This window comes from Lepisma saccharinum, chromosome 5, assembly GCF_977018435.1.
Source record: "Lepisma saccharinum chromosome 5, izLepSacc3.1, whole genome shotgun sequence".
In the NCBI taxonomy this organism is placed as follows: Eukaryota; Metazoa; Arthropoda; class Insecta; order Zygentoma; family Lepismatidae; genus Lepisma; species Lepisma saccharinum.
The window spans coordinates 37747402-37767235 of NC_139233.1; the positions used below are offsets into that span (position 1 = coordinate 37747402).

Consider the following 19834-nt stretch of genomic DNA (forward strand, 5'->3'; position numbering starts at 1 on the left):
CAGTTTAAAGCACTCTCTTGTGAAGGCAGTGGCGGACTTTCCTGTAGATATCGTGCGTAATGCAATTGATGCGTGGCCACAAAGACTGAATGACTGTGTGCGTGCTAAAGGTGGTCATTTTGAGTAGCTATAGGTGTTTTGTGTTCCTCACATATCCATGTACCACATTTTCTATGATTATTACAATTATCCGTAACCATCTTCTGTCTATTTTCTGCAAACCTTGTGACAGTATTTATGATATGACTAGGTATTAAACATGTTTTAAACAGGAACCGAAAAAATCATGTTTTCAACAAATAAATCGTTTAAAATATAAAGCCAAGAAGAATTATTTTCTAGGAATAATGATTTATAAGGAATCTATTAATCATCCAAGGATGGACTGAGTAAATTACAGTACAATATAAATTTGCAGCCAATCAACAGATTTCTATGCACAATAAACAAAAATACACGTATTGAATGAAAATACAACGCAAATAACTACAAAAGCCTCAACATGTGTTTTAAATAAGTTTGAAAAAAACATGTTTAAAACACTTTGTTCTAAACTTTTTAAACATTTGTGAAAAAACCAAGCCTTGTGATTTGAACGGTTAAAACAAGTTGTTTAAACCACTTTTGTCTTAAACATACCAACCCTGGTCCAAACTGAAGCCATTCAGATCACGACACTAATTGGTTCTTCATTGTAACAAGGTTTCAACTCGTAGCAAACAATAAAGTTCTTCGCTAAGGAATTATACTTAAGTATATAATAAAAAATAACGGCTGTCATATACAAATTTTAGTTGTGGTATACGTATTGCATTGCGCAGTGTACATGTCTTTGAAAACAAGTTTCAATGTTACTACCGTTTTTATTTCAACAGACCAGACAGGCTCTGTCAATGTTGGGTATTTGCAGATAGTATACTCCTTCGGCACTGAAACATAAGAATTTAACAATTATTTTGATGCACAGAACAAGAAATTTAAAGGTTTGGGGGTAAGAAGAAGAATTTAAACAATGCAAAATGCTGAAGGATTACATTTAACTATTCGATTGCATAATAAGAACGAGCGAATAGCGACAGCCAGGAAGACACACGTCGCAATAGTCATGGCCTGTCTCGAGTAGAACCTACCTCAAAAATTCCTCACAACCTTACACCCTCGTGTTACTATCGGCCACCTGCACCGACATAAAATGGTGCCACATTAATGCATTAACATAATTTGAAATTGTGGCATTACAAGTGGGACACATTTTATTATGTTTGAACTTATGTGTATTTATCAAATTTCCTAATAGAAAATTAGTTCTCAGACCGCCCTCCCCATTTCCTCCCCAGAACAGGACTATTAATAATCCACCGCTTGAACTTTTTTATGACAGGTCTCACTTATCGCACCAAACTAAAACACCTTCATGGCCAAGCTCATTATTTCGTCTTCTGACGTCACGCCGAATGCTTTCGATTGATTTGATTTATATGCTTTAATTTACTTCGCTTTTGTGCCAATTTTGGCTAATTTGCGAAGATGGGGATGAGTGATGATATGAGGTAATTGATGAATGGATACTCACAAACATCCATGACCAGGCCGGGATTCGAGCCCGGGATTCTTACCGTCGTAGCGCGATGTGCTAACCACTCCGCCATGGGGGCAGGTTAAGTGGCGCTTGACCAAGGTGTTTGCGTTTGGTGCGATGAGTCATACTCTTCTAGGGTGACGAACATCCTCATCGCTGTCGCTTTAATCTAGAGGGCTCGGGTTCGAATATCAGTGTAGATACATTGCACAGTGTAATGTAATTCCGGTTCGATTAGCCCATTCAAGCATAAAGTGAGCTTTGAAAATGTCTTTCTAACCGAACATTACGTGTATTTTGTTTACATTTCGTTACTTAATTACATTTCCCTACCTCTTTAGGTTTACTGCGACAAATGAGAATTTTGTTACGCAATATAGGTGAGAGAACAAACACTTTGAAACACAAGTAACCAAGAATATACCAAAAGAGGTTAAGTTAATGTTGCCTACTTTTTATTTTACGTCAGTCTTAACGAGTGCATGCGTGTTAAGCACAAGGCTCGGTCTTGGATGCATAACTTCAGGATTTCTGTGACAAGCAGACAGGTAAATATTGTAACGACCTCTCTGTTGTGGCATTTGCCAAAGAAATACGACGCATTTGTTGTTCGAAGACAGCGACTAATCTGGGACGTAGTTGAGAGTTGATTTAGTGGTGGCCTGAAAAAGTGAAAATGTGTTATCGTGTAACCTCACGGTTAATGTCTTTAAGTTACTACGGTCTTTTGTATTTTACTACTTTTGTGCGTTTATTGTTATCGCCACAAATGTTTAATGCGAATAAATGCTGAAGATTCGTTAAGAACTAACGAGTTGTTGTTTCTGTTCAGTCTTGGGGACCGAAAAATATGGTTAGATACCAGTGGCGGCGATTGATTGATTGATTTGCTTGAATTTACTTCTCATCTTGTGCCACTTTTGGCTAATTTGTGAATTGACACTCACAAACAGCCATGCTAAGGCCAAGATTCTAACCCGGAACTTAGCATTGTGCGGGGACAAAAGGGGCAAAAATGGGGGGTAACTAACCCTCAGGCTTCTCCTAATCGCCGCCACTGTTAGATACTATTAATGAAATGAGATACGATGGTTTCTGACCGTAAAAATATGTGAAAAGTCTAATTATAGAGAAGCTAACACAACCTGACAAACTTATTATTTTCACTTATCGCACGGTACGTGTCATTTCGCGGTGTTACTCCTTATATACTGCTGGACAATGAAAACCGGACACTTTAATATTTGACATCTGAATTGCAATAACAGCTCGCAGGTATATTCCAGAATGTTCGGCAGATCATGTAGTACCATATGCACCATTCATAGGCTCGGACTTTGTTTATGCATTCGTACTTAATTCAGTTTCTGCAACATTTAGTTAGCCCTTGTACCAGAGCTTTTATCGACCCATTGCGTTATCACAAAAAATGCAAGTGTCCGGTTTTTTTTGTCCAGCAGTATACATTTTCCACTAGTTTAAGGTTGTTACAAGTTTTTAAACACGTTATTTGTTGTAACGTTTCGGATGAGTAAATGTTTCCTTTATCAGATATTTATTTGTAGCTTGATCATTTTTACATTCATAACAATATAGGTTAAATCTTTTATATTGTTATAATTATAAACTACAAATAAATATCTGATGAAGGGAGCGTGTGTTCTTCCCAAACGTTACATCAACGTGTTTAAATGCTTGTAAGAACCTTAAACTAGAAGTAGGATTCTACAATGCAAGCACAAGAACCTTTCATTTGTTTCTGAGTAGGATAGGCTTGGTTACTTTTAGATTTCTACTATCTCATCGTTTTTTGCTTGTGACGTCATGCCTCGAATGGCGCTGTATTTGGGTGTAAAAAATGAATCGAGAAATAAATGAAAAATGAAATATCTTTGGTTATTCAGACGAAGACCTGCAAGAGGACGAAGAAGAAGAAGAAATTAAAGAAGAACTCAGTGTTACCTGTGTGGATAGCTCTGTCCCATAGCTGCAGTCGTTCCGTTTCTACCTGCGGGGCATGTTCCAGGCAACACCAACGAACAATCCTTTTTTGTTTGTCCTATATCCTACATAGGGCGCCGCTGTGGAATTCCCAAGAGTGTGAGCGTAATAGCAGACGGATTGTCTGTGGGAGCATCGGTCTTCGGCTGAAAGGAAATAATTCAGTCGATACCGGGAGATTCAAAAGATTATGCACAGACTGAAGGAGAGCAAGGAGGGGTTGAAATGTAACTATTTTGCAATAGGAACCCGTGGGCTAGAAAGTGGTCTTCACTTAGTACACTTGCCGATAATACCAGTTCATATGTTCTCCACAACCTCTGTTCGTAGTGGTTCGTACGTTTATATGCAAACGTACTTTTAGTTTCAAAAGTTACACATAACTCAAACATTGAATCATGTTCTTACATGCGAGAATATAATTCAGTGTCTTCCTTCATCTCAGGAAACTTTTACTTCTATCAGAGTTACATTTTCGAGGTAGGGAGAGAAAAGCAAAATATTTTCTAAATATATAACAAACAATAAGATTATGACTTTCATAGAGCACCAACATTTTTGAAGTACAATGCCTTCATTTCAATTTTGTGCAGCTCAAACGCGGCCCGTGTGAGGCTAGAACCACGCCACTTGCCATAGAAATCGGATGTAGGGGAAGGTTTCATAAATTGTACCGACATGTAAATTGTACCGCTCGCATATCTGGCGACCTATACAAGCAGTGTACTAGAAGTAGTTGAGAAGCTCGTGTGAAGATGAGTGCATGAGCAGTATTGCCTTGGAAGCAGCAGCTTCTTCATTTTTGTGGTCCATGAAGTAAATAATTCCTCGAACATCTAAGCATGAAGTAAATAATTCCTCGAACAGGTAAGTCTGAATCAAGTCTCATGTCAAATAAATAACTTAACGTATGTTAATATTTAAGGACAGGGTTATTTTAAATGACTTTACTCCGTTGTAAAATGGGCCTGTGCTGGACAGAAAATGGCCGTGTCGTTTAAATTGTACCACTGGCTTTCTTCTAATTTGTACCGGTACATTTTAAAGGAACTTTTTAAAAATAATTAGAGAGGGACATTTATACAAGTTTAATCAGCAGAATAGTAAAGAAGGAATTCCGTAATTTTAATTATTAACAAGAATAATTATTTTTCATAATTATAATATGATTATTAGTATTCTTCGTATTACCATTATTCGTATTCTTCTTCTTATTATTATTATTATTTGTATTATTCTAATTATTATTAGTATGATTAATACAATTACTATTATTTACTGTTGTGAATGGCGAAACTGAAGAAATATGGTTTGTGGTCGCAAGATGATATGCTGAGAGCACTAGATGCCTACCGAAATTGTGATGCTGGTATTAATGAAACATGCAGAACTTACGGTGTTCCGAATCCCACATTGAAGAGGAGGTTGGAGAACAAAGACCAGAAAGCCTGCGAAGATATAAAGAGTTTTGGACGTGTCACCGACCTCATTAGTGAACTGGAGGATGAGCTGGTAAGCTACGTTCTTCAGATGGAATCCCATATGTTTGTATGCTCTCGACAAGATCTTCAGAAATTAGCATATAATTTAGCTGAAGCCAATGGTATCAAACATAGGTTCCAAAACGGGAAAGCTGGAAAACAGTGGTACTACAGTTTCATGTCTCGTCTGTCCCTCCGTCAACCAGAGGCTACTTCAGCAGCATGGGCTTTCGGGTTCAATAAAGATGATGTAATGAAGTTTTTTAATATTCTGACAAAGATCATTCACGAAATCCGTTTTGAGGATAGTCAGATATTCAATGTAGATGAGACTAGTCTCTCAACTGTTCCAAAACCGCAAGAAGTCCTTGGTCGGAAAGGGAAGCACCAAGTGGGCGCTGTAACCAGCGGGGAACGAGGAACAAATACCACCTGCGTTTGCTCTTTCAGTGCTGCCGGCATGTATGTGCCCCCAATGCTTATTTGTAAGAGGAAGAGGTTCTCTGATGATCTCAAGTCTGGTGCTTCACCTGGAACACTATTTGCAATTTCTGATAGTGGAAGGATCACAAGTGAGTTGTTTGTCCAGTGGATGCATCACTTCATCAAAACCGTAAGGCCCTCTGTCGATAGGAAAGTGCTGTTGATTCTAGATGAACATGCCACACACACCAAAAATCTCCAAGCCATAAATCTAGCCAGGGATAATGGTGTGATAATGATCTGCCTTCCACCACATACCACTCACAAGCTCCAGCCGTTAGATGTGTCATTCTTTAAACCACTGGACACATATTATAACCAAGCAGCGGACAAATTGCATCGTTCCCTTGAAACGCAGCTATGTAATATCCACATTTACAATTCCAGTTACCCCCTCTCCCCACCGAGAGAAAATCCTACGTACCCTAGTGCCTGCAAACATGGGGCTTTTTCAGATAACAAAAATTAGCATTGTTTGCGAGTTGAGAGTACAACTAGAACATACACAATAGCCATTACGACAGAAGTAGAGATAAAGTTCTGCCAATCATCGTCCTCCCCCAAACGATATTCTCTGGCTCCAGCAATGGGGAGGAGACAGAAAAATATGCAGAGGGTAAAATAAACTTTACTCACTTTGAATGTTAACCACATTAAAAATATAAGTATTGCTAATTAAGATTACCGGAGTCTCTAAACTGATGATAAGTCATGCGTTTTAGCCGACCGAAGACTAAACATTATTGTGGTTGGTTCCCCTTCTCATTTAATTTTCCAATCTTTGTCTGAGTTATTGCTTATTTTAGGTACTCTGGCTTCGACAGGCTTAATAATTACATAATTTTAAAATGTTCTTATTGTATTTTATGAAATTACACTGTCCTTTTGCGGATTTTATTCTTCCTGCTTTTCCCCGATTTCTACAATGTAATTAATATCAACCTTTTTTTACGCTTCAAGTACAGATGTGGATTGTTTCATGTACGGTCCCCGACAATAAAAATGGGACGGTGGAGGCCAAACTGGCCATTGAAGATTTGCTATTCAGGTTCGCTGATCGAAGTAAAGTTAGGCAACAATCATTACGCCTTGCAAAAAATCGAGTATTTAAGGATATGGGAGTGTTCTTTTTAATTCTCGGTGACTGTACATTACAACTTACATGTTGACAGCGCACCTGATATATGCATCAGACACTATGTTTCGTTAAAATTTCCAAACAAGGACTTAAACAAATGTAAAAATATACAAGACATATTCTACATAAAGGTTCTTACGCTTTGGTACACTAATAATGTACAAAATACTATCCAATTTATGAAGTATAAAAAAATTTACTAGGAAAGATATTTATTATTTTAAATATTTTTAATCGAATTAATAATTTCAAGCAGTAAGATTTTCATTTTACTTTACTGGTTCTTAATATTTTGGTAACTATTTGGTGATATAATTGAATGCATTTATACTAGGAACTCAGTAGCACTTTTGAAATTTGTAAGTTTGGTTCTTTGTCTGGTATCGTAATTGGAAGTTCTTCATACAGTTTGATTTTATTCCATATACGTGTAAATATATGTGCATTAAGTGTAGCCTACATACATTTCAGATTGTCAATATAAAGATATTTAAAATATATATATATTTACGACGTGTATCAGTTTGTTTGTGTTTCTTTTGTATTTAAAGAATCCTGAGATTGTTTTGATTTTCCTCAAAATTTATTTCCATTCCTCAAAATACTTTGAAAACTTGCAAAATAGATATTTAACACTGAGCTTGTAGTAACTACATACTTAATTCCAGCGTTGGAAAAACATTTAAAGTGATCACTAATTATACTATTAGAAGTCTCGTATTTTTAAACTTTGCATAATTCGATCGATTAGGCCATATATTTTACACAATTTGAGATTTTTCAATTATAATTTAATGTAGGGCCTACTTGTATTTGTGCTATAATTTGTATTACATATTCATAAGTCTTGCCTGCATTATGGAATATGTGATGTAGAAGTTAGTATAGTGTCAGAAGAGTTTAGTGTAAAAATGAAAATCTTGTATTAAAGAGGCAGGATAGAGAAGAATTTGATACATTTGAAATAATTTCTGGAATCAAACTTTTCCTTTTTTGTGTGTTCGGCTATTTTATGTTGCTTCCTGCTTCTATAAGTTGAACGAATTTAATTATCATTTATTCTTTTCGTCGCGGTTAACGTAGAGAGAAGAAGTTAGAGGAATGCATCTAGGGAACGAATATTGATTGGCTGATAAACAAGATGAGGCAGTAACAGAATGAAACATATACGCCTTACCCACTATTTGAACGTGTAGGCAACGACTTCTTCTCATAATCTGTATCAAATTGATCTCCTCTGATTTGCACACAAAACGAACATGTAGGCTCCTTTCGACGTTAAATTAGTGCGCATTGGTGTAACATGGAAGTTTCAGTCGCTACTTGTTAATATTCATTCAGTGCTTACAAGAAATCAGTGGCGGCGATTGGGTGCGAAAACTGCGGGGGGAGACAGTTTTCTTTCCCTCGTAGATAAGGTTTAGCATACTGCGGGGGCAAAAGTGGCAAAAAGTAGGAGGGCAACTGCCCCCCCTCCCAAATCGCCTCCAGTGCAAGAAATTTTAGAATGTTAAATATAAATGTAAGAAAAGTATTAGGATTTTGTATTAAATCTCACATTTCACCATATTTTGTTAAACATTTATGTACATATTATGTAGGCTAAGTATATTATGTATTCTGTTACCGGAGTTAACAATCGCATAATAATTATAATTTGTATTATATAATTAAACTTAGGGTGCTTTTGTAGTTCGAACTAAATATTTTCAGCAACTCTAAGTTCTAGTAATAATTTTAGAAATGAAGTGGGAGCTCGTTATATCCTGATTTATGCTTCTGTGCTATGATATATTGAAGGCCATTTTACTGCAGATCGGAAGGAACCCATTTGTGACCCGTGGATAGTGTAATGGACCACGTTTCACATCGATGCAAAGCATACAGGCAAAACTACTAACTGCCTCTTTGGTATGAGACGTGTGGCTAAACGTTTATGAATAGATCGTCAAAATGAATCTTATTATATTTCGTAGAGTGTTCATTCCACTGGGTGAAGGAAACCAAGAATATGTAACAAAGTTCAGCGTGTATAGGTAATATGTAGTACAGTACCATTTAATCTCTATTAAGTGGTCGACTTTGATCTCAGCAGCAAAGTCTCCGGGTTCGAGTCGCTACCTTGGAATGGATGTTCTTTGTGAATGTCCCTTCATCAACTTCATCTTATCATCACTCACCGTCATCGTCGCAATTAGGCAAAAGGGGCAGAAAAGCGACGCTAATTAACCAAGGTAGAAATCCATCTTCCTCTTCCTTTCTCTTTATCGTTTCTATGTCCCTTTCACTGTCTTGCTTCTTAATATCTCTCTCTCTCTCTCTCTGTTTTTCATGTATCTCTCACTTCTTCATTCACCTTTCTTTTTCTTCATTTCTCTTCCCCTTCCTTTTTCGCCTCTTTTATTACTCTTACTTCTTCTCTTCCTTTCTCTGTCCCATTTATTTGTCTCTTTCACTCTCTTGCTTCATTTTTCCTGTTCTATCTCTTTCGCTCTGTATCTCTAATTTCTTCCTCACTTCTTTATTCGCCTCTATTTTGTCTTTATTTCTCTTCTCCTTCCTTTCTCTCTGTCTCGCATCTTGTATTCCTCTTACTTTTCTGATTCTCTGTCATTTCTTGAATTTCTTTATTTCTCTCACCTTTAAAACTTATTTTTCTTCCGATGGCACGCAACAATGACGCCTAATAATTTCCCCTACTTCATAACACACCCCTTCTTTTCTAAAATTTTCCTAGGGCGACAATATTTTACATTAGCACCACCGGAGGAATAGGTTAGGCACTAGCCCATCAAAATACTTAAATAATTTGGTAAAATGTTTACAATAAGTGACTACATCGGGTCAGAAAGACCGGCCATAATCATTGAAACAGGTTATTACAATTTTCATGCTGGGATAATTGATCTCTTTTATAATACATTTGATGTAGTGGGGTTTCTTCTTGTATTTCAGAACCGCCACTTCTCGTGTTTCGTTGACCGCAAACAACATTAGTTCGCTAGAAGACCACGGGTGGAGCTGCTCCAAAAGCAGTACACTCATTATACACAGATTTGGACAGGAGGATTTGATTTGGTTTGATTTGGTGTTTTAAGTCCACTTTATGCACAGTATGGCTAATCGGGACTGGAACTACAGTTTAAAGTGGGATCCGAACCACTATGTGCCTCCACCGGATATCGAACACGGGACCCCTTGATTACAAGGTGACGACGCTACCCCTACGCCATCAGGGAGGCCGTTATGATTAGAGTTGTGAGATTTAAGCACTGTAATGTTAAGAAAAATAGGATGTTAGCATACTTAACAATTGCCTTTGGTTTTATTTATTTACCTATGTGTTAAATGGCAAGTGCTATGTTTTTGTATACATGTGCTCCTTGGAAGTAGTTGAACTTTGATCTCACTACCGGCTCGATGCCCGATCTGTGGGTGGGTTTTCTTTGTGAGTGTCCTTTCATCAATTTCATGTAATCATCGCTGCTCCTCATCATTGTGTTTAGCCAAAAGTGGCAGAAATGCGTGTTGAAAGAACAAAAAAAAATCTTCCTTCCCTTCTTTCTATCTTCCTCCTATTTCTTTCTCTATCTTTCCAACTCTCAATCCGCCACGTTTTTCTTGTCCCCATTTTGGCATTCCCGATAGGTTATTTACAAACCCTATCGTGCTGCAGTGTCTTCAGAAAGATGCGGCTTCTGATCGGCTGTCATTCCGGTAGTTAATGCGTTTCACTGTGTAGTGTTCCTTCAAGGTAAATGGTTTTGCAGAAACGCTCGAGGACAGGGTTAAAATATGCAGCGTAAATTTCAGAGATCCATCTCAACAAGATAAGAAATCTATTTAAATTTCGGTTAATTTTAGCACATTTTTTAAGTTAATATTTTGAAAGAAAGCAGAGAAAAATTTGTTTGGAGTGAACTTTTTATTCTCCTTATATAAAATCTCACCAGTGCAAATATTGTAACATAACATCAAAGCTAATTAAAAGTTGAAAACCGGGGAATACGTAAGTAAACTACAAGAAATAACTGACCTCTTAGTGCCAGGGCCTGTCAGGGGTTATGCATTGGGTAAGTCCCATCGCCTCTGTCTAGCTTTCGCCAGAGCATCGTTAGTCTACAGTACAGGGTGTACTACGTGGAAGTGAGGTTGACTTTTGAGCCCCTGCGTGGAAGGTACCCCTTACACCCCGCACCTGCTTTAAATTAAGCAGTATACCAACCAACACTAAGCATTATACCGGGTGGTCCAAAAGTCCCGGAACGGTCACATATCGTGAGAAATACACATCGAATCGGAAAACGAAAAAATACGTGATTAATAAGTGAAAGAAAGCTATTCAATGATATCACACTTGATTCCCCACCCCCGCCCCCTGGGGCAACTGTGAAGTTCCTAATTGAGCTAGGAGGATGGTTGATAGCTCGTTGTACTCGGAATGAAGTCCTCTTTCCGATTCTACAATACAAAATGGGGGTTTCCATTTAAAAGTTTACAGTTGCCCCCGCCCCAAGTGTGATATCATTGAATAGCTTTCTTTCACTTATTAAACACGTATTTTTTCGTATTCCGATTCGATTTGTATTTCTCACGATATATGACCGTTCCGCGACTTTTGGACCACCCGGTATATTTAAGAAGTGATGTTATTAATTAATATCGAGAATGCCACTTATGTCTTGTAATGCAGCTATACGTAGTATTAAACTTCACATTGACCTCAGTAAAGCGCAAAGCACGCATTGTCGTAACTCATGATTGCAAGCGAAGCGCGCAAGAAAGTTTATACAGGGTGTTGCAAAATACCTGTTACAACGCTTGGGAGGTGATTCTACAAGTAAAAACAAGGAAAAAATGTCATGTGAAAAAATGTCGAAATCGGCACCGTTTTCGAGTGACAGGCGTGCGAAAATCGCCTCACACCATGTGTAAAGTACAATAACTCAAGAAGGAAGAAATATATCAATGTCGGAATAAAATAATACAAACAAAATCGTACCTGGTGAATACAATGGTGCATCAATTGAGGCCCAGTGTAAATTGCGCAAGGGGACTCTCAAAGAAAGTGGGGAATCCCCTGATGGAAAATACAAGAAATTTACTACTATCTTCTACATAATGTTGAGATCGGAATGTAGCCAGTAAAAAATGGCGACGTATGTCCACATGTCCCACTACTGCTGGGACACCGTCCCACACCCGGGAAATAGGAAAATAACTGCAAATCTCCTGTTGTACACGGTTCACATTGCGGTTCGAAGAAAAGAAACCAATTTGTCGCATGTCTCACTACTGCTGGGACACCATCCCAAATGGAAAAAAATACTGGAAAATCATAAAAAAAAGTTTTCAATCCCTTAATGTTGACACACTACTTTGCAGTACGAAAAACAAAAGTTAAACAATGGCCACATGTCGTTAGGCTGTACATATACTACAAGAGAGCTCCCCAAAGAAAGTGGGTAATCCTCGAAGGAATGAAGACGGAGAATGGCGAGAAAACGCACACAATGGCATGTAACATTTCCAGGCACAGCACATCTGGAAGGGATTCCACTGAGAAGCGCACAACCTCCGCACATGCAGATCGACGGTATGAAGTACAGCGATATCCAGCATCTTCACTCGTACCTTTCACTAAAGGACACTATGTGGTGCTGATAGGGGCTCACACAAACACCGGTATACTCAGAGACGTTGTTGAAAATGTCCGCCATTGACTTCAAGACAAAGATGGCATCGGCGAAGCACTGATTGTCTGGTACGTGCAAATACCTCTGGCATGTCACCAATTGTCCCAGCAGCGGCACTAACACGAGCAACGAGATCCTCAGCACTTTCCACAGGGGTTTCATACACGAGCCTTTTCATTTCTCCCCACACAAAGAAATCCAGTGGTGTGAGGTCGGGGGAACGAGGTGGCCACGGTAAAGGTCCACCCCTGCCAATCCAACGATCGCCGAAAATATCGTTGAGTAAGGCTCTGGCTCCCCGGTCGAAATGTGCGGGGGCGCCGTCGTGTTGAAACCAGATACGTTGTCTACCTGCCAGTGGCACGTTTTCCAAAAGTTCAGGTAATACGTCATGTAGAAACACCCGATAATTCCCACCACACAAAGTAGATGGCAAAATGTACGGGCCTATCAAGTGGTCACCTACTACGCCACACCACACATTCACTGCGAACCTATGTTGATGATGGCGCACAATGATTGCATGCGGATTGTCCATATCCCAGACGTGGCTGTTGTGGCTATTGAACATGCCGTCCCTGGTGAACATTGCCTCATCGGTCCACAAAACTATTGTTGGGAACTCTGGAATGGAAAGAGTTTGTTGCACGTACCATTGGCAGAAATCCATGCGTAGGGGAAAGTCCATGGGCAGTATGTGGTGCACCTTATGCAATTTGTATGGGTGCAATCCCTCCTCTCGAAGAACGCGGAACACATTGCTATGGTGGGTTTGTTGAGTACGAGCAATGACACGTGTGCTGGTGTCAGGACGGTCTCGTATCGCGTCCAACACGTCCTCTTCAAATTGCACAGTGCGCACAGTGCGGGGTCTTCCACAATCCCACCTACGGGGTAGTAGAGATCCAGTTTCACGCAGTCGAGCATCAAGTCTTTGAAAGAGTGCATGTGCTGGTAATCGCCTATTGGGAAAACGTTCGTGATACAAACGACGTGCTTCACGGCTGTTTCGGTTTGCCTCTCCATAAACGAGATGCATATCAGCAAGCTCGTGGGTAGAGTACTCCACCATTGTCTTGTTCGAGAACTGCCCAGAAACAGGGGCACTTTCCCTCCGAGTGACGGATCACAACTACCGTGATTAGCACCCACGTAATGTCACACAGGTGTCCACGCAGTTGTTGCAAACCGAGAAAGAACACGGGAATACGTACTCTACGTACAGTATTCCTTAGCGCAATTCAACCATACACACACGCCAGACTAAACTCCACGCTGCGAGACGCAGAACAAGACAGGAAAAACAACGGTCGACTACAGTCTCTACGTAGTATCCACCAACACTAATACGTAACAGGTGACCTACACTCACAGCGCCTCTAGTGGAGCTTTCTGTACCAATTAGCTGAAATCAATCTGAGCGTAATTTGACGGCATAGCGTCATTTTCGAGTGAATTTCCTATTTCCCGAGTGTGGGACGGTGTCCCAGCAGTAGTGGGACATGTGGACATACGTCGTCATTTTTTACTGCCTACATTCCGATCTCAACATTATGTAGAAAATAGTAGTAAATTTCCTATATTTTCCATCGGGATTCCCCACTTTCTTTGAGAGTCACCTTGCGCAATTTACACTGGGCCTCAATTGCTGCACCATTGTATTCGTCAGGCACGATTTTGTTTGTATTCTTTTATTCCGACATTGATATCTTTCTTCCTTCTTGAGTTATTGTACTTTACGCATGGTGTGAGGCGATTTTCGCACGCCTGTCACTCGCAAACGGTGCCGATTTCGACATTTTTTCACATGACATTTTTTCCTCGTCTTTACTTGTCGAACCACCTCCCAAGCGTTGTAACAGGTATTTTGCAACACCCTGTATATCCATTTCTTTGCAGGCTTTCAAGAATATTAATTTAATAGTGTGTCAATACTTTCTTAGGATCCTGAGATATGTAGTCTTTTCCAGCTTCTCTTTTGGCACGTTCGGGGTCGAAAAAGTGTGGGTACAGTCATGTTCAAAAAATCTGTCGCATGGATTTTTTCTAAGTCCAACGTCTTACGAAATTATGTTGGTAGCTCTGAAACAAGGAAGTGTTGTGAAATATACGATCCTCCAATCAGAGTGAAGTTCGATTCGGAGGAGCAGGAGGCGTGACTCACGGTCTTGTCCACAGGAAGTTCAACCAATGCAGCATTTCCAAATATGAGATAACGTCCCCATTGGTTAAATATTGTTTCAATAATGCGAATCGGCAGAAAGTTTACTTTGTCGTTTTAATTGCCTTTAATCGTTTCAAATTAGTATTGAATTGTCCCAATTATAGTTCACGAGCTTAATATAATGTATTCATGTATGTGTTTGACAATCATATATCACTCATTGGAACAATTTTCACATTGTTTTCACTACGTGAGATGACATTTCATTTACATTTACGATAAAATAGTGGTTTGGGTGTAATAACAGTTTTCATTAATTAATTTAGAGATGCATTTTTATTTGTTGAGTTAATGATTAGGTTAATTCGTTATTTCTCGCGAAAAGAGGGAACCAGAGCTGAAAGAAAATACACAAATTGTATTATTGAGGTCAAGAGTTCGTTTTAACGTCACTTTTTGCACACATAGGCTAATCAACACATTCCACGTAAATCAACACAGCTGCTCACTAACGTGGTTTCGCAACATGTGACAACTTGCTACGGAAACAGAATGAGTCATCCTACACGACGCGACTAGTGCCGAAACCATACGCAGTGTTGCCAAGCCAGGAAAAAATCTGTCTCACCTTCTCTGCGACAGCCTTTGTAAAAACAATCAAATCATTGATGATTATCTTATAAATACCATATTTAATATAAATTTGTTTCAAAAATGGGGGCGGGGAGCTGTTTGGTTTACGTTCAGTGCAGGATAACAAGTGGAGACACATAGTGGTTCGTATCTCACTTTAAACTGTAGGTCCAGGCCCCATTAGCCTATCTGTGTATAACGTGGATTTAGAATTCAGTAGAAAATAACGTCGATCTAGTATTTTGGATTTTAGATGCGTTGAGACCACTAAAATTTCCAATTCTTATAATAAGAAACCTGTCCTCATATTACCATTTTGAAAGAGAGAGAGTTAATTGTATAGTCTTTCGTTGTTAGTTTCAAAGAAGACTAATTCAAATAGTAACAATGGGAACGAATAAAGCTTACGAAAAGTTTTTGACACCGTGGGGATTTGAACCTACGACCAATAGAGTGACAACCCAGTGCGATAACCACCACCCCACGAGTTCGTTCCTTCTTACGGCATGATTATGAGTTAAGACTAATTCGTTCAATATGCATTAGAAATATAATCCCCACCCGCCTCTTTATAAACAACACACCCAAACGCTCCTTTGTAGCAAATGAAATAAAGGTGGTATGAATGTCACAAAACATTTAAGCAAAATCTACTATATTTACAACGCAATCGTTTTACATGGAGAGGCTACAGCTTCGAGAATTGAGGTTGTGGTTTGACTGTAATTGTAGGATACCCCATAGGTATCGATAAGCCAAGGCTCTAGTGTGCACTAGATTGGTTCATTTGTAGTGGCGTGCTCAGGAATTTGTAAAGAGGTATGTGAATATAAAAATGTATTAATGCTTATTTTTTAAACAGTGAACTCATAATTTAATATCTCTCTGTCCATCCCATTATCTCACTTAGGAACTAATTAGTATTGCAGGAGTCATACTGAAAAGAAATCTCACGTGACAATGACGAGAAATTAGATTTACGGAAGGAATAGTTTTCATATTTTAAAACCTCGAAGGGCCTTGGGCTATCTCCCGACTGTCAGTCTCCCTTCCACAATCCTACCTAGAGTTATTTTCAACTGGCAACGAGGTGACGTTGGTCAGCACGTCGAACCCTCAGTCGTTATAGAAGATTTTTTGAACCTACAAAGAATTTTATTTCCTAAACAGTATACAAGATATGGTTACATAGAACGATTATTATTTTTTATGTATACGGATAAAAGTAGTCAAGCTACTTTCGGAGGTATGTGCTTATGCTCTGGTACCTGAAAATTAACCCAGGGCGTCAGTTCCGTGAATTTTTTACGGATTCCCCCGCTTTTCTTTGATTCATCCTTGATTTCCATTATTTTTTTAATTACAATAATTCACTGTGACATTGGCAAGAATGTCCCAGTGTGAAGAACCAAATTTGTTCGGTTTTCCTGAACAAAGTTGGTTTCACATCATTCTACAAGGTAAGAAGATTAAGATAAAGGTTAGAAATAGTAGGAAGTAAATAAGTGTTAGTGTTTAACATTAATATTATTTATGATCACAGATACGAAATTACATAAGTGTGTAATTGGGTGGGTAATGCTTTCTTAGGATAAGATTTATTGTGTGTCGTGTGCATTAGTGTTGATGGATGAGATGAGGAATGGACATTAACACGATTCTATGAATGTTAAGCAGGGTCTATGTTCTAGTATGTTATGTTTGAGATAGTGAGAGTATTATTGGCTTTGAGATGTACGTATTAATAGTAGGAAGAGATATGAAAGAACGAGTGGTACCTGATGCAAGGAGACTTGCGGGAGACCAGCAAGAGTTGGTCGGACTGGGATGAACATCGGTACGACGGTTGGTACCCGGGACATCATCAGGAAGGGAAGAAGTAGGGAGGGATTTCCTGGGAAGTATCGGGTACATTAGTACGTTCGGTAGTGGAAATATAGAGAATTGTCAAGAATCAGTGAGAGAAGTTTGCAGTGTGTTTAGTAACGAGAATAAAGAAGGGGGTGTAAGATTACAATTTAAGAAAGAAACGAAAAAGAAGAATGTTGGTTAAATTCGGTTGGTTCCTAGGTCGAGTCCTTGCAGTGTTATCCTTTGCCTTTCTCCGGGGAGACGTAACCTTTTTTCGTTTTGGCGTATCACTGTCTTCTGTATTAGTGTCTCCTTCTTGATGTTCCTGTGGGAGGTTCTGCTTCATTATCCTCTTGGTGATCTTAGTCCTAAGGAGGGATGTCCTGTTGTAGAGTTTGTCGAAGGTGGATTCTTTGTGATCTTCTGGGGGGTATATTACATTCCGGAGGTAGGGGTTGAATGGGGAGGTGAGTGATGCCGGATTTGAAGAGGGAAAGTTCCTCTTTCGACACCAGGTTTGTTAAGTCGTTTAGTGACGTAAAGTGCTCGCGATTTCTTATTAACTGGTACGTGTTGAAGTTTGGTAGCTTTTGTCTTAAATCTTCGATTTGTTTGTTTGATGTCTGGCAAAAGAAGGCTTTATGTTCCGGTGTGTCCGTCTCGGTTGTACATTTCAGGCAATTATCAGTCTGTCTGAGGTTGTGCTTATTTAGGTGTTGACCGTAGGGACCGTGTCCCGTTAGGAAATGTATGAGACCTCTCGTGGGATGGAAATGGTCCATCGAAAGTCGTTCTTTTATGTTTGGAAGGAAGCTGTGAAGTCTCCTTCCTTGCGTAGCTTGTGTCCATTCCTGTTGCCAGACGCTAAACAAGTGGTTGTAAATTTCTGGTACCGTGGCAGGGCGTATTCCAATTAGTTTATAGATTTCGTCCTCTTGTCCATTTCTAAAGTAATACTTTGATGCTCTAGTTTTAATAACGATTTCAATAGGCTGTAGGCCCGCAATCATGAGAAGAGCCAGGGTTGAGGTTGTTCTGAATGCACCCGTTAGGCGAAGTATCACTTTGCGTTGTGAAGATCTCAATCTGTTTTTAATGTACTGTTTACTGGTTTCCATGGCCCACAGGGGCGAGCCATAGGAAATAATAGAATTATATATGGTAATGAGATATGTTTTTATGTGTGATAGTGGAAGGTTGTAGTTTGCTGAACTCAATGTGGCTAGACTGTTTATAGTTGTTTCGGCCTGGGTTGTTGCCAGGGCTATGTGTCTGTTAAAAAACATCTTCTCTTGAAGAGTAATGCCAAGGTATTTAGCTTCTCTTACTCTTTTTAAATTTCTTTCTCTGAGTTTGATTTGAGGGTTTCTTTGTAACTTCCCCTTAAGGATAATATAATGAGTCTTTTCCGAAGCTATTTTGAGTTTAGCATGATCACACCAATTGGATAGCATATTGATTGCAGTGGATGCTTTATCTTCGATTTCCCTTCTTGAGTTACCGGAAGTGAGCATGATAATGTCATCCGCATAAGCTATGATCTGGTCTATGTCTGGATGGTCTTGTAGTTTCATAAGCGCAGGCTCCAAGTTAGTATTCCAAAGCTCGGGTCCCAGAATGGAACCCTGAGGACAACCTTTTGACGTGATATTACTCATTTGTAGATCCGGATATTTGATGCTAATTTTTCTGTTAGAGAAATAACTTTTCAGAAGTAGGAAAAGTGTACCTGGGCAGTTCATATTTTTAAGTGTTTGAAAAAGGCTGGGCCACCACAGGTTGCCAAATGCCCCGGCGATGTCCACCATGATTCCAACCATGTACTTGTTTGGAGTGTTTTGTGTTGTAGACGATAGCAGGCGTAATGCATCGTCAGTGCATTTACCTTTCGTGAACCCAAATTGTATCCCTGATATGGGTTTGAGCAGGCGAAATTCTTTGAGTCTTTTTAGGATAAGTTTCTCGAAGAGTTTTCCCAAAACGTTGAGAAGGCATATTGGTCTGTATGAATTGACCCTGGTTTCATCTTTATTTGGATGTTTCTTGATGATTATTAAGTTTGCTTCCTTCCAGGTCTCTGGGAATATCTTCTGAACAAGGCACTCATTAAATAGTTGAGTAATGTAAGGCGTAAGTACTGGGGTGATTTCTTGTATTATTTCCACAGGAATTCCGTCTGGTCCCGGGGACTTCTTCATTTTCATGCTGCTTATTTCGTTTTCTACTTCCTGGGTAGTGAAAGGTAATATTGGTGATTCTGGATATGGCTGGTGATAGATTTTTCTTGTATCCTTATTTTCCTCGCTGTCGTTTTCAGGTTTGTCGTCTGGTATGAGATTCTTCATTAAGAAGTTGATGGTTTCTTCCAAGTCCTTTGTCATATTCGTGTTGTTCTCGTCATTAATTAAGGTGGAAATGGTTTGCAGTTTTTTTATTTTGCCGGTAGTGATTTTATACGGGGTGCCCCATTTATTTATTTCCAGACGTTTTTCGATGAAGATATTCCATTGTTGTGTCTTATAATTTAGTAGCTCGGTTTCGTATTGCTTTTTTTTGGCACGGTAAATCTGGAGGTTGGCATTTCTGTATTGTGCGATGATGGATTTTTGATATAGTTTCCTGGCTTTTTGCAATTGTTTCTTAAGGTTGGTTAATTTCTTTGGCCATGGCTTCCTCTTCATTTTCCTTTGGTTATTTCTGGGTGATGAATTTTCAATTGCTTGTCTGATGTTTGCAGAGAGTTCCTCTGCGAGCGTGTTGAGTGATTTTTGTTGGTCCAATTGTTCAGGGATAATGAGCTTTTCTAGG

The 19834-nt window shown here is 39.1% G+C and overlaps 1 protein-coding gene across 1 annotated transcript; it reads left to right on the forward strand.

Annotated features, from left to right (window-relative positions):
* The first annotated feature begins 4867 nt into the window (after positions 1–4867).
* Positions 4868–6013, forward strand: LOC145987991 (uncharacterized). Its single transcript, XM_083122831.1, has one exon. The coding sequence runs from the start codon at positions 4868–4870 to the stop codon at positions 6011–6013; it is 1146 nt and encodes a 381-aa protein (XP_082978957.1).
* The last annotated feature ends 13821 nt before the right edge of the window (positions 6014–19834 follow it).

What these genes read in the sequence shown, in the direction of transcription:
- LOC145987991 (XM_083122831.1), top strand. Translation starts at nt 4,868, where the DNA reads ATGGCGAAACTGAAGAAATATGGTTTGTGGTCGCAAGATGATATGCTG.